At 44.6% G+C, this 13,199-nt stretch overlaps 1 protein-coding gene across 1 annotated transcript in view; it reads left to right on the top strand.

Annotated features, from left to right (window-relative positions):
* The window catches only part of PRKN (parkin RBR E3 ubiquitin protein ligase), a 1,414,145-nt gene that overhangs the window by 1,191,276 nt on the left and 209,670 nt on the right, over window positions 1–13,199 (top strand). Inside the window, exon 9 of the mRNA XM_090042590.1 lies at window positions 11,401–11,550. Coding sequence (XP_089898716.1) covers window positions 11,401–11,550 — 150 coding nt within the window. The remainder of the gene's footprint in view (window positions 1–11,400; window positions 11,551–13,199) is intronic.

The following is a 13,199-nucleotide window of genomic DNA, read 5'->3' as shown; positions in this document are numbered from 1 at the left end:
CCTGTCATACTCCAACCTCATGTTGTGATAGAAATACCATAGTAGAGATGAGCAAAATGTTTCCACTTAAGTATTTTCTTGAAGAAAAAGTGCAAGTTTCAGGTAAACTCTTCATGAATTTGTAGCAAATTCATCAAACAATATTGGCCAAAGAATGGCCAAAGCTTTAACAGGTTTTAGTCATTTAAAATTAATTCATTTTTAGTGTATTTTAAAGGATTTTTTCCACAACATAGTTGAATGGCTTCTAATAGCAGTTGATGGCAGGTGGTAGATTCCTTTAGCGTGAGGTGCCATTACTAAATGATTCTTTGGCTTAACTTTAATTTTTGTCAACTTACTTTGCCCTCCTCACCATAGTACCTGGTGACCTCACCATTGTCAATCAATGTTATACTCACAAAATTATTGTGAAGTTGGTAAGCGCTATCCCATCTTTACTGATAGGAAACTGAAGTGCATTCAGTTAAATTAAATAGCATACATGAAATCACAAGGGGAAAGGATGAAGGAGCCAGGCACTGATACCAGGTGTTTTCAGTCCAAGTCCAGGCAACTGCCCCATCCATTGGACCCTTTGATTTTCTGAAGTACCTTGTCCCAAAAACAATAATGATATTTTTATCCTACACACTTATATAGGATAAAATTATTTGTCCAATTATTTATTAAGGATATAGATATAAATAGTATAATAGCAAGTGTTTCATAGATGTTAGATACTGAAGATGCTAGTTCTTAAGTGAGTGAGGTGCTGAAATCCTATTCTCAAATGCATGTTAGATCAGGTGACTTATGGCCTATTGCACAGTGGCAGGCCTGTTAAAATAGATAACAGTTAAGTGCCTGTGTACTTTTAAAAATCTGTCCTTAAAGGCTGTACTGGAAATTGGACAGAGACTCCTAAGTTAGGTGATTTTGCAATGTTTACCTCTTGTAAATATGTTACAGGCATGGACGTTATGGCTGCGTCCAGACAAGTGCGGTGCCACATACTGCACATGCAGGCGTTCTCCATGCTGCTTCTTTGCAGCACTGGGGGTTTTCTTGACCTCAGAAAATCCCAAGGTCCAAAAAACCACATTAAAAAAAAAGAGTGGCGCGTGTGGCAGCAGCATGCACTGGTCAAAACCAAAGTCTGGCCAGCCAGCCAGCCAGCCAGCCTCCCTGCTGCAGGAGCACCACAACTGCATCTCCCTGAAGCCCCTAGGACCTCAGGTAAGGTTGCTGGGGCCAGCACAGTTGCTGGTCCCAGCCTTCCCTACTCCACCCAGAATAATCTGTCATGTGCCGGAGTGCACATGGCACAGGTGTTCCCCAAGGACAAGTAGCAGTGGCACAAGGTATGCCGCTGCTATTTGTCCACAGGGAAATGCACATTTCCTCTTGTGGAGACATGGCCTATATGTTTATAGGTTTATAGTTTATACATAGTTATAGCACGTCAATTACTAGGTGTTATAGTTACAATCCTTGACTATATGCAGTGTGTTGAATCCTCTAGGAATTGATTAAAAACTTGTTAAACATGTATTAATTCATTATAATTATGTGTGCTCTTAATATAAAATGTGATCATTTGTCCCAGAGCCATAAAATATAGTCTATATCATAATGATTCTTAACCAAGGTGCTGCAGCACTCTAGAGTGGTTTAAGATCCTTTCAAAGATGCTGCGGGGTGCCACACAATGTTAGGTGTGCAAATATGATTTACAAGATAATGGTAAACCTAGAGATTTCAAATAGGATTCCACAGTGTCCAAACGTTTCTGACCTGTTGTAGTCTTTCTTTGCAACAGAAGAATAGCTCTGTGGTTTTTCTGTTGTCAAAAATTGTGCCAAAGCTAAAAGCTGGCATTTTCCAAGGGATGTCTTGAGTCTGTGAAGGAGTACTTTGAGTCTAAAAGGTAGAGAACCACTGCTATATCAAAATATAATGTACTTTAGTCACGGCAGCACACGAGTACAGATTATCCACCCTTACTTTCAATGGCTGGCTGGGCCTTTAACTGATCTACTGCATAGACACAGAAGAAAAAATTGGCATCTTGTAAATGTACCTGAGCTCAGAATGTAAGAGACAGGTTTGTGACTAGATAGTGAAATGTGCAAATGCATATAGTAGGATCTTCTCTGTTTTTAAATTGATCCTTTTGTTTGGCTTTTATAGTACAAAAATCACCCTTGACAGGGCTGTAATTGTATAATGATTTGGCATGATTTCTGTACTGAACCAGTAGAAAATGTCAAATCCTCAGAAAAAATATGACTTTTCCCCACAATTAATCGATTTTCCTGTCTATAACTTACGAAGTAAGAATCGATCTTGTATGTGTGTGCATGTGTGTGTGTGTGTGTGTGTGTGTGTATTGGTAAAAAAATCCTTTAAAAGGGGAACAGAAGGAATCTTGCTGGGCCTTTTTATGACATGTTTGAGACTGCAAAGCATTTTCTTTTTTCATCTGAGGATATATAATGGAAATGCTGGCAGACCCTCTGCTACAGAGTCACTGGTATTTGTCTCTATAATAAGAAGCTACTAACAATCAAACATTCAGCACAACTGAATGTTACCTTTTAACAGGGTAAGACAATCTTCCTCCTCACCTTCAGGTCTTCTCTGTGCTCTAAAGAAAAATTAGGTCAGCAGAGAGTTTCGCAGCTGTGATTACCAGCATTTCTTTTTCAAGGCCAGCAGAATGACTTGGAGCACTCAGCATATATTTAGTGCAAGGATCACAAACTTAGTTGAAAATTGATAGATTTCAGCATTAAATATTTATCCTGTTACCCTGGGTTCATGCATAATGATGTCAAACACTGAAAAATAGTGGTTGCCTCAGTGAGCCCCTGCATTCAAGGAGACCTGGCAGACGCATGTCTTCTATACTTTGCTAAATATGGGCACCCCAACTTCTTTCCATGAAGATGGCTGTCAGGAGATTAAAACCTAATGCCCAACTGGAGACTTGAATTCTTAATTAAAACAGTTAAGAGTTTTCTTCCCCTTTAGTGATATATATATATAGAGAGAGAGAGAGAGAGAGAAAGAGATGTATTTTTATCAGTGTTTTCCAACTTTTATTGGTAAAGATTTTGTAGAACAGGGTATAGCACATTTTTAACCATAGATATTAAGTAATACATTCATGGTTCTCAAAAAAAATGCAGTGTAACAAAAAATGTTACTGTCCCCTGCAATCCCAGGAAAGAGTACAACAGACCTGGAATTGAATCCACAAGCTATGCATGGGAGTCCTTGCATTTATAAATTAAGATGTTCATTTGCATTCATATAAGAGTTTTTACCCATTGATTCATTTTCCATGGTGTTTAGTTTGGCTGCTTTCATAAGTAGCAATTGGGCAGAAATTTAAGAAACATTAAATATTTTCATGAGTATTTAACAATATTCTATGATTTTTGTGCATCCTCAACTCACCTAGCCACATGCTGATCTATTGAAGAAATTCATACAGTTTCTTTCCTCCCTTGCCTTTTTGTTTTTCTCTCTGTATCAGAACCACTTGCCTTCATTTATTCCCCAAACAATTGGCCAGGTTCATAGGCAAGCCTGAGGCTGATATACACTTGGGCTTGTTCACAACTGCTCCAGTGCAGCAGACCTAAGTGAAGGCTGCATCAGGATGGGTACCAGTTTGGCTAATCCCAATTTGAAGGCAGGGTAAGATAAACCAATGCTAATATTTAGGGTCTCATTACACCTTACACTGTGCGCCACACAAATGTTGATTGGGCTTAGTGCTAGCTTGAGTTTGGAGCAGTCGCACATTTGTGCTAGCAGGGACCTGGAGAACTGAAAGATAATAATCGTCCCTCCCCTGTCCCCCCCTATTCTGGGCCTTCCCCTGTTGCCTGTCCCCCAGGACTCCCTTGGTTCCCCTCTCCTGCCCCTGGGACTCCCCCTCTGCCCCTCAGGATTCCTCCCTGCTCCCTGCCTTCCCCACCCCCAGGGCATTACTTATTTTTGGCTGCCTGTGGTGTCTGTCCCAGGGGAGCAGGCAGGGAAGGATATACCTGCCCGCCTAGCCACCACTGCTGCTGAACTACTGCTTTTCTGCCCTAGAAAGCAGCAGCAACCCAGTGGCCAGGCAGGCAGTTTAACCCTTCCCTACATGCTTCCTGGTGGAGACGTGCAGCAGCCACAAGTTAGCGGGGGCTAGGCAGGGGGCGAGTAGTGAGGGGGATTTGGGGGTGCTTGGGAGGACAGTGGGCCTGATCTGGGTCAGCAGGAGAAAGAAAGCAGGTGGGATGTCTACACTAAGGTGTAACCTAGAGTTGCTACACCTTAGTACAACACGAGCTGGGTAACCCAGATCAGAGAGAATCCTGCTCTGGAGTGGTATCACTCTGAGCTGCAGAGCAAGTGCTTAAAACCAGATTCAGGTGTTAATGTGTGGACAGTCCAGGTATTAAGACATCCAGGAGCTGCCCAAAATCAAGCTGCTCCAGGCCTTTAGAGCGGGACAAATCATGGTACACTGAGGGCTTATATTGTATTAGATACAGCAATAGCTAAAAACACAACGTGTGGGTTTCTGGCTGTGAATTGTTGTAATTTATCTGTCTTCCTGCCCTTCTAGTGTCTGTGTTAAACTGACACCATGCCTAGACTGCAGATACCCTGTGTGTTAGCAACAGCGGCCTACAACAAAGTTGCTCTCCTCTGGAATGAGAAACAACTGCTGTAGCTGCTGTATCCACTGGTGCTAGCAGGTCCGGGCTGTTTTAAGGATTTTGGAGGCCTGGGTGTGTTCAGGTGACCACTTCTCATAGGGGTTGAATTGTGTATTTGAAATGTTGCTGTATATGAGTTCTTGTGCTTTGGTTTTCTCTTCCTTTGGTTCCCCTAAATGTTTGCCCCCTGTGGAAGAGGCACGTGTCATTCATGGCTTCTTTTGGAACAGCCTACTCGGTCTTGGGTCCCTTTCAAAGCATAAGGACAAGACCTATGCCCACACCTTAAGGCAGCGCTGGGCAAGTGAACTATCACTGCCAAATAACGGTGGCAGTTAGCTTACCTACTACTGCCATTCTGCTTTTGGTTCAGGTGTCAGCCCATGTGGAGCAGGTTGGCCTGTTTTGAGAGCAGTGCTGACAGGCACATTAGGTTTCTAGTCCTGACGTGACATATGCTTCTATCTTACTTGGAGGCAGCAACCTCATTCATAGGAGAGGGACGGTATTTTTTTTGTGCCTGTATATGGACGTGGGTATTATTTTAGGACTTGACTGCCCCTCCATGCTCCGTGAAAGGACTGTGGACGTGAATGAGAGGTTTATCACAGTTCTAGGGTGGCATTTTGCCTTTATCTAGTAACTGAACCTTTCATTAATATCATTATATAGTTTATTGCCACATGTAATATCACTCATTTGGAAAAGATGCCTGTTGTTTGAGCTACTGTTATTTCTGTTTTATTTATCTTCCTTCCCTACCTTCCTTTCTCCATTTACTTTCTCTTCCCTGTCTTTTTGTGTCTTTTCTGCTCTTCCTGGTAGTTGCATATTCCCAGTTTCTGTCCCTCTGAACTTCCCTTCCCCAATTCACCCACTAAAATCATAGGCAATGCAATAGGTAATATTGATACTGAAGTATCAATGTTGTAATGGACACACCAATATGATTTTTCCAGGATATTAAGAGTTCACATCTGTCTGAGCTATTTTGCAGGGTCTCCTCATGTTCAAGAAATCAACACTAGAGTTCTTTACTCTCACTTTTTATTTTTATCCACAGCTGAAAGAGCTAGAATCTTACGTCTAAAAAAATGAATTCTGCAATTCTGCCCAATCTGAATATGTCAGGATGGTCACATAAATATATTAGGCACTTTGGATCCAGTCCACTAAGCTAAATTTCTAATGCCTCCTTCTGATAGGCTCCCTTAAGGTTTGTTTATGCTTGGTGTAAGGGGATGGGGGTGCGCCACTTACCGTGGGACCCCGATCCCCGGATGTCCCCTGGAGAGGAGGGGTACGCGTTAGACCGTCCCGCTTCGCCGCTCTTGCCTGCCACGACTTGATGGAAATATGGGGTTCACCCTTGCCGGGAAGCTGGCGGTCCACGTGGGGTACAGTACCTCCAAGGTCCAGGGGTCCTGAGGGCTCCTCCTCCCCTACACCCTCGCCCGGTCCTCCGGGTGGGGAGCATCCGTTAGGGTACCCCACACTGCTGGGCCCTCAGCAGGAGTCCTATCAGCACCTAGTCTCCCTGGTGCTGATCGCTCCACTCGTCCTGAGGCGTCTCTACCTCGGGGCCTCACTCTCTCGACCCGGGGGAACTACAACTCTGCCCCCCTGCCCGCGGGTCTTCCCCGCGGCCAAGCGGCCCGCAGCCGCCGGAGGAGGGTCCCTCCGACCCAGCCTCCCTTCCCGGCTTCCTCCGGTGCAATGGCCACCGGTCCCTTTTGTACCTCCGTCCCTTCGGGGCCTGCTGCGCCCCCTGGCTCCGCCGCCTCCGGCCTTGCCGGCTGGTGCTGCGCCGCTCCTGGCTTCGCGGCGGCCGGCCTCACTGCCGCCGGTCCTTGCCGCCCGGCTCCCGGCTTTACCGCACCCGGCCCAGCTGCCTCTGGACCTCCGGCTCCCGGCTTCGCCGCCGCTGGCTCCCCGGCACCTGGCCTCGCCGCTGCCGGCTCCCGCCGCGTGGCACGCGGCGCAGCTGTACCTGCCTCCGCCGCTCCCGGCTCCGCAGCTCCCGGTCTCGCCGCTCCCGGCTCCGCAGCTCCCGGTCTTGCCGCTCCCGGCTCCGCGGCTCCAGTCCTCGCAGCTCCCGGCTCCGCGGCTCCAGTCCTCGCAGCTCCCGGCTCCGCGGCTCCCGGGGCAGGCTCCCGCTGGAGCCTCCGTCCTCTCCTGCTCGGGGTAGGCGGTTCCTTTTTATCTCCCCGCGCCGGTCCCGCGTCGGCGCGGTTCCAGTTCTGGGAAACCTTAAGTTCCCGTCCAGGCTTCCGGGTCCGGACCCGGAAGCGGGGCGGAACTCCGGGATTCCCCGCTCGGGCCGAGCCCCTCAGGGTCCTGGCCCCCTCACACTTGGGAAATGAGAAGTCATTCAAAGTGCATTCAGAACTCATAATTAACACATGCCACTTAGCACTATAACCAGTAGAATTTTTTCCATACTCAACATTTCAATGCCTTTTTTATTCTGTATTTTTGATCAGGACAAATGTTCTTTTAAAGCAAAGACTAGTCAACTACCCCAAGCACCAGGTTGTAGAGTCACACTCGCTCTCTAAGTCAAAAGCGAAATCACTAGCTGTAACTTGCTTCCCAATGAAGAGGAACAAATTGGTAGAGAAGGGCCACAGACCTACTTTGATACATGGTCATCTCAAATACACCATTAAGAATAAGCTTAGAATCTACCAGAAATACGCTCCAAGGAGAAAGATCTTTCAGAGTTCAAAGAGTGCAGAATTTAAGGTCTCTGTTCAGTTATGTTGGACTTTGCAAATAAAAATATAATGAATGATCAAAGGTTCTTTGGTCATATGAACCAAAAGAGAACTAGGAGAGAAGAAGTGGGACTATTATATGTTACACCGAAGATGGGACAGAGATTGTAAATAATTTAGATACGGGTTAAGTATTAAATGAATACTTTGCCTCAATCTTCAATAGGGATGGAAACATATATCCTAAGATAATTTTGGAATACCAAATAAGAAGGAAGATATGGAAATAAAAATTCCCATATTTGAGGGGAAAGCAAAACTCAGATTGCCTACTATAACATTACCTGAGGGCCTAGATTGGGGTTGGCAATTATTTTGGCTGGAGTTCAGCTTAATGAGTTTTGGTGAGCTGTTGAAGGCCATAAGGGTAGCCCCACCCCTTGACAGGTGTTCCACACCCTGGTTGCCATCTTGGCACCAGAAGTCCTGCCCCTAACCCCTGATGTTTGTCACCAGAAGTCCCTCCCCTTGCCCGCAGAAGTATGCCTTTTGGGAGAGGGGGGTAGCCATCTTGGAACCAGATAACCCCCAAATTATCCGCTAAAAGTCAAACACCTACTATAATATATTTTAATTTTATTTCAAAAAATATTTTTTATCATGATTTATGTTTGTGTACTGTACATAGAGGTGATTGCATAATAATTAAAAAATAAAGTCTTACCCTTGTATACTGTGTGGGGGGGAGCATGTGGGTGTGGTTGTGGGTGCGTGGGTATGTCTGGTGGGCTATGGCATGTATGGAGGGTTTTTGAGGGGGTGTGGCTGCTGTGTGGGGGGCATAGGGTACACTGCAGGAGTGTGTCTATATGTGGTGAGGTTGTGGGGGCAGGGTGTGGGGAGTGTGGGGACCCTCCACACACATTCTCCCATATCATACACAGCCTTCAGCACTGGCGGCAACAGCAGGAGGTGGCAGACCCTTGGGGCACTCATGGCCTATGCCACCCAGCAGCATGTGGCTCCAGTCAGAGCTGCACGGGACAGCAAGGAGCACAGCCAAGCCAGGCCACCTCTATTACATGGTGCTCCCATGGTGCATGTGCAGCTCCCAGTACTTCTGCACCACTTGCGGGGGAGCCTTGCATGATGGAGCCAGTTGCCTTCCCTGCTCCCTGTTGCTAAAGAAGCAGGGGGTGGAGATCCCCTCCACTTCTGGTGGAGTCCCAGCAACTGCATGTGGCAGCAGGGAGTGGGGAAGGCAGCTGACTCCATCATGCTGGGCTTCCCTGCAGTGGTGTGTGAGTGTCAGGAGCTGCACATGCACTGTGGGGAGGGGGAGGGGAGGAAGCATGCAGTAGAGGTGAGCCAGCTTGGCTGTGTTCCTTGCCACCATGTGCAGTTCTGGCCAGAGCCATGTGCCACCGGACAACAGCACCTGTGCAGGCCAAGAGCGTCCCCAGGGCCCGCCACCTGCTTCTGCTGCTGCTACAGCGACACCCCCTTACCCCTCTGGGTATGGGCTCTGTGCTCCCACCATCCCCAGCCCCATGCTCCCTACCCCTGCCCAGCTACAGCTTCCCCCCCACTGCAAGGCCCTCTGCCCCCACCCCTGCCACTTCCCTACCTCCTGCCCAGAGTTAGCGCTGCAGCAGGAAGATGAGGAGGTGCTGCTGGATGCTGGGGAAGTCGAGCAGTCTCCCAGCAGCTGCAGCAGTGGCAGCAGCAGCCCCACCTGGAAGCTCCATGCTGGCTGGGCCAGGCCCTTCCATGCATGAGGGTGAAAGGGAGGCACACGTGTTGTCAGGGTACAATTAATTAGTGGGTGCCCACAGTCCAGATGAAATTCCCTGGTAGGCCAGATCCAGCCCCCCAGGCTGTATTTTGCCCGCATTTGGCCTAGATAATCTCTGTTCCAGAATATTGAAGGAACTGACACAGGGAATAGAACATGGGCTTTCAAAGAATCTGTTAATCCTGGGATTGTAGCATATCATTGGGAAATAGCAAACATATTACCTCTTACAAAAGGGGAGAAAAACTGACCAGGTAATTGCAAGCCAGTTAGCTTAACTTCAATATTGCCCAGTTGGTTTGAATAGATATTGGAGGAAAGAATAATCAAGGATATGGAGGTAAACAAAAATGGGACAGAAGAATACAATCTGGTTTTATCTAGGGACGATCATGTCAGACCAATATAATATCCTTCTATGATAAGGTAACTGACTTCATAGATAAGGGCAATGCAACAGATCTAATCTATCTAGATTTAAGCAAAGCATTTGATACTATGCCTCACGGGAAATTATTATCTGAAATGAAGAAAATGGGGATGAATAACATAATTGTAAGGTGGAGAAAGAGGTGACTAATGAGACTACAAAAGGTTCTGTTGAAAAAGCAGTTATTAGACTGGAGAGTGTTTTCTAGTAGTGTTTCTCAGGGATTGGTCTTGAATGCTATCCTGTTTAACATTTTTTTTAGTGACCTAGGTGCAAGAGCTACATGTGTGCTTGTAAAATTTGTGGACAACATAAAACTGTGAAGTTTTGTTAATGCAGAAGACCAGATTATTACAGAGGAAGAATTAAACAACCTTGTGGTATAGAGCAATAGCAGCAGTATGAAATTGAATAGTGTACAGTGAAAAATCATGCAGTTAGAGAACAATACCAAGAACCTTTTCTATATGATGTGGATTCACAGACTGACAACTAAGGCAACTAAGGAAAAAAAGGACCTGGGTGTGTTCATCAATAATAGGATAGCTGTGTGATGAAACTATAAAAGAAGGAATAATTTCATTATAGAGTGTATGTAGTTGGGTATTTTCTAGAGACAAGGAAGGATTAGTACTACTGTACAAGATATTGGTAATATTCCACTTAGAATATTATATATGGCCCTGCATAAATGAGTTTCTTGATTTACTCCATATTTGGAAATATTTTCGTTTGTTTGACCTGAAACTTTTTTCACTATTTCAGAGCTGCCACAAAGCAAAAAATTCAGTTATTCATAATACAACAATCAAGAGGTCTGGGTTCTGGTTTTGATTTTGACAGACTTCCTATGTAAACTTGGAGAAGTCATGTAATTTGTTTAAGTCTCTATTTGTAAAATAGACATGCTTTCCTAGTTCTTATGTTTGGTGAGAAGCTACTAACTTCGCATCTGTGAAGCAGTTAGATCACAGTGGACCCATCTACACGAGACGCTTGCTGTACATTAGCTTAATAACACTGCGCAGTAGCGTATCATGGCAAAAACTGTGCTAACAGTGTCATCAAGCTAATACACAGTAAGTATCACTAAATAACCATTCACTAGCTCTGCTGCACGGTAACTTTAGGTACTGTGCATTTAGTTAGTACTTTATTAAGGAAGTACTAAACTAAATGTGCAGTATCTAAGGCATGTTAATGAACATGTGGACATGTCCACTGTGAGAGCCACAGGAAAACCTATATGGGATTTTAATATAAATGAGTAATCAGAGGAACATTTTGTGATTGTTTGTCTGGAAAGTATTTTTTTAAATACCATTAACCTGCACAGCTGCTGTAAATATTTTTACCTGTGATTCCATAATATTTCCTCCCTTTGATTTAGATTGTTTTCCCCTATTTTGTACAGTGCATCTCCTGAAATTATGTGGTGGTAATATGTGCACAGATTAAGAATGCTTTAAAACAATAATCACACATTTGCTGAGCTTGTAATATCACATGCCCCTTCCCAGTAATGACAAGGATAACAGCATTTCAGACTGTGATTCATCTAATGTGGAATGAAGCATGGTAGCATTTGTCTGCTTTACTGAAACAGTGCAGCAACATTTTGGAGTCCCAAACATCTGATAAATAACCTGAAGTTAGTGGGTAAAAGGAAATATCAGAACTGATAAATTGGAACATAAAAGTTTAGGATTTTTTTTTAACCTGCTCTAAGAACTCTAATACCTGTGTTTTGTTGTGCAGTATAACCGCTACCAACGCTATGGGGCAGAAGAATGTGTGCTGCAGATGGGCGGAGTGCTGTGCCCAGTTCCAGGATGTGGGGCTGGCTTGCTTCCTGAACCAGGAGAGAGAAAAATCCAATGTGAACCATGCAATGGACTGGGTTGTGGGGTAAGCATGTGCACTTTCCTAAAAGCTCTGCATGAATCCACTGAGATTGCAGGATTTAGCACAAAAAAAAGTGGTGGGGGGGGGGGAATGGTCTGATTTTCTTTTCATATTGGTGACTCTGAATTGCCCTTCATACCAGAGTGAGGTTCAGCAGCATTCAATAAACAATTTTAATACAGTGCCATAGTCTAGAGATGACTACTTTGTCATGTAGAGTCTGTCTGTCCCAGAATTCCTTGCTTTAATTGGTTTGAGAAGCTGCTGATCTAAGTAGATACAGTGAGAAGTTGAACTGTGCAAATGACAAGCCAGGAGCTTTGACTTTTTTTCTTTCTCTCAGCACTCAGCAAAACTGAACAAGATCTAGAGCAAACCATTCGTTGCTGTATTAGTATCATCCTCTTAAATAGAATGAGAGGGGGAGAGAGCGAGCAAATGATCAATCAGTAATGCCTCTGTGACATTGTTTGTGTGAGCATTTTAAGGTACACAATGATGATTAATAGAGGAGCCCCAGTGTGTTTATTGTCTCATAAAAACTGCTTTTAATAGGGATTTGCAGAAATAATGGTGAATTTTTAGAAAACAAAACAAGCAGCAATTGAAAATATTTGTGCTGAAAGTTTTTTTTTTTATTATTTTATTGTTATACAGCCAGCACTATATTGTAAAAGTAGAAGAGCTGAATGGAAAATATTTCTATGCACAAAAGGCCTTCCTAAGTGATGGGTTACAGTTACTAACCAGTGAAAGTATCAAGGGTCTTTTGGTGCTATATATTACTAAATTTTGTGCAGATAATGGAAGGAGATATATATGTACTGTTACTGTTGTCGTTTTCTAGTGGAAAATGCACTTTTTATTGCCATTTTGATGTTGCCCAAACTGATAGCATGGAAGAATAATTGTTTGCTGAACTAGGACGTTACAGTAACTTGTCTTCCACGTATAGGTTAGCATCTGTCGACCTTGGTAAAGCTTCCTATCTGTCCACGCAGTGGTGCATGTAAAACAGTGTTCCCCAGACTCTCTGAGCTGGCACAGGGTTATAAAATAAAGGGGAGGAGGTAGGGAAGTAATGAGAAACAAGAATGAGTGAATAAAAAGAAATGTCTCTAGACTAGCTATTGTGTTTGGTTAAAAAAAGGTAAAATCACAAATAACTTTGGCTCTACTCTATGTCTAGATGTAAGGAGAATTAGACTGCATTCTGCAGCTTCATTCATCATCATTTTGAATATGTAGTTATTAGATACATTCTATTTATCGAGCATAAAAGGTCTCATATATTGTGTAGTTTACTAAGCTGTTTTGTGTCCCTTTATATGGACTCTTTGGGCACATCCAGATGAGCGTACACATGCAGATGAGCACACGCATGCTTCACTTCCATGCTATCAGACAGGTCTGCAGTGCCACACACTACATGCACCACACATGCAGGCATTCCCTGTGCTGCAAATTTGTAGCATGGGGGATTTTTTTTATATTGGGAAATCCCAGAACCAAAAAGGTTGTGCCTAAATAAAGCAGGGTGGTGCACATGGTGGCAATGTGCACCACCTGAACCCAGAGCCTGGCTGGCTGAAGCCACACTCCCTGCTGCTGGATTGCTGCAGTTGCAGACCCAGGAGGCTCCCAGGGCCCCA

The sequence above is a fragment of the Crocodylus siamensis genome, chromosome 1 (assembly GCF_052110815.1).
Source record: "Crocodylus siamensis isolate JL-2025a chromosome 1, ASM5211081v1, whole genome shotgun sequence".
Taxonomy (NCBI): domain Eukaryota; kingdom Metazoa; phylum Chordata; order Crocodylia; family Crocodylidae; genus Crocodylus; species Crocodylus siamensis.
The sequence above is the reverse complement of the archived record's forward strand: the minus strand, read 5'-3'. Positions and strand labels throughout refer to the sequence as shown.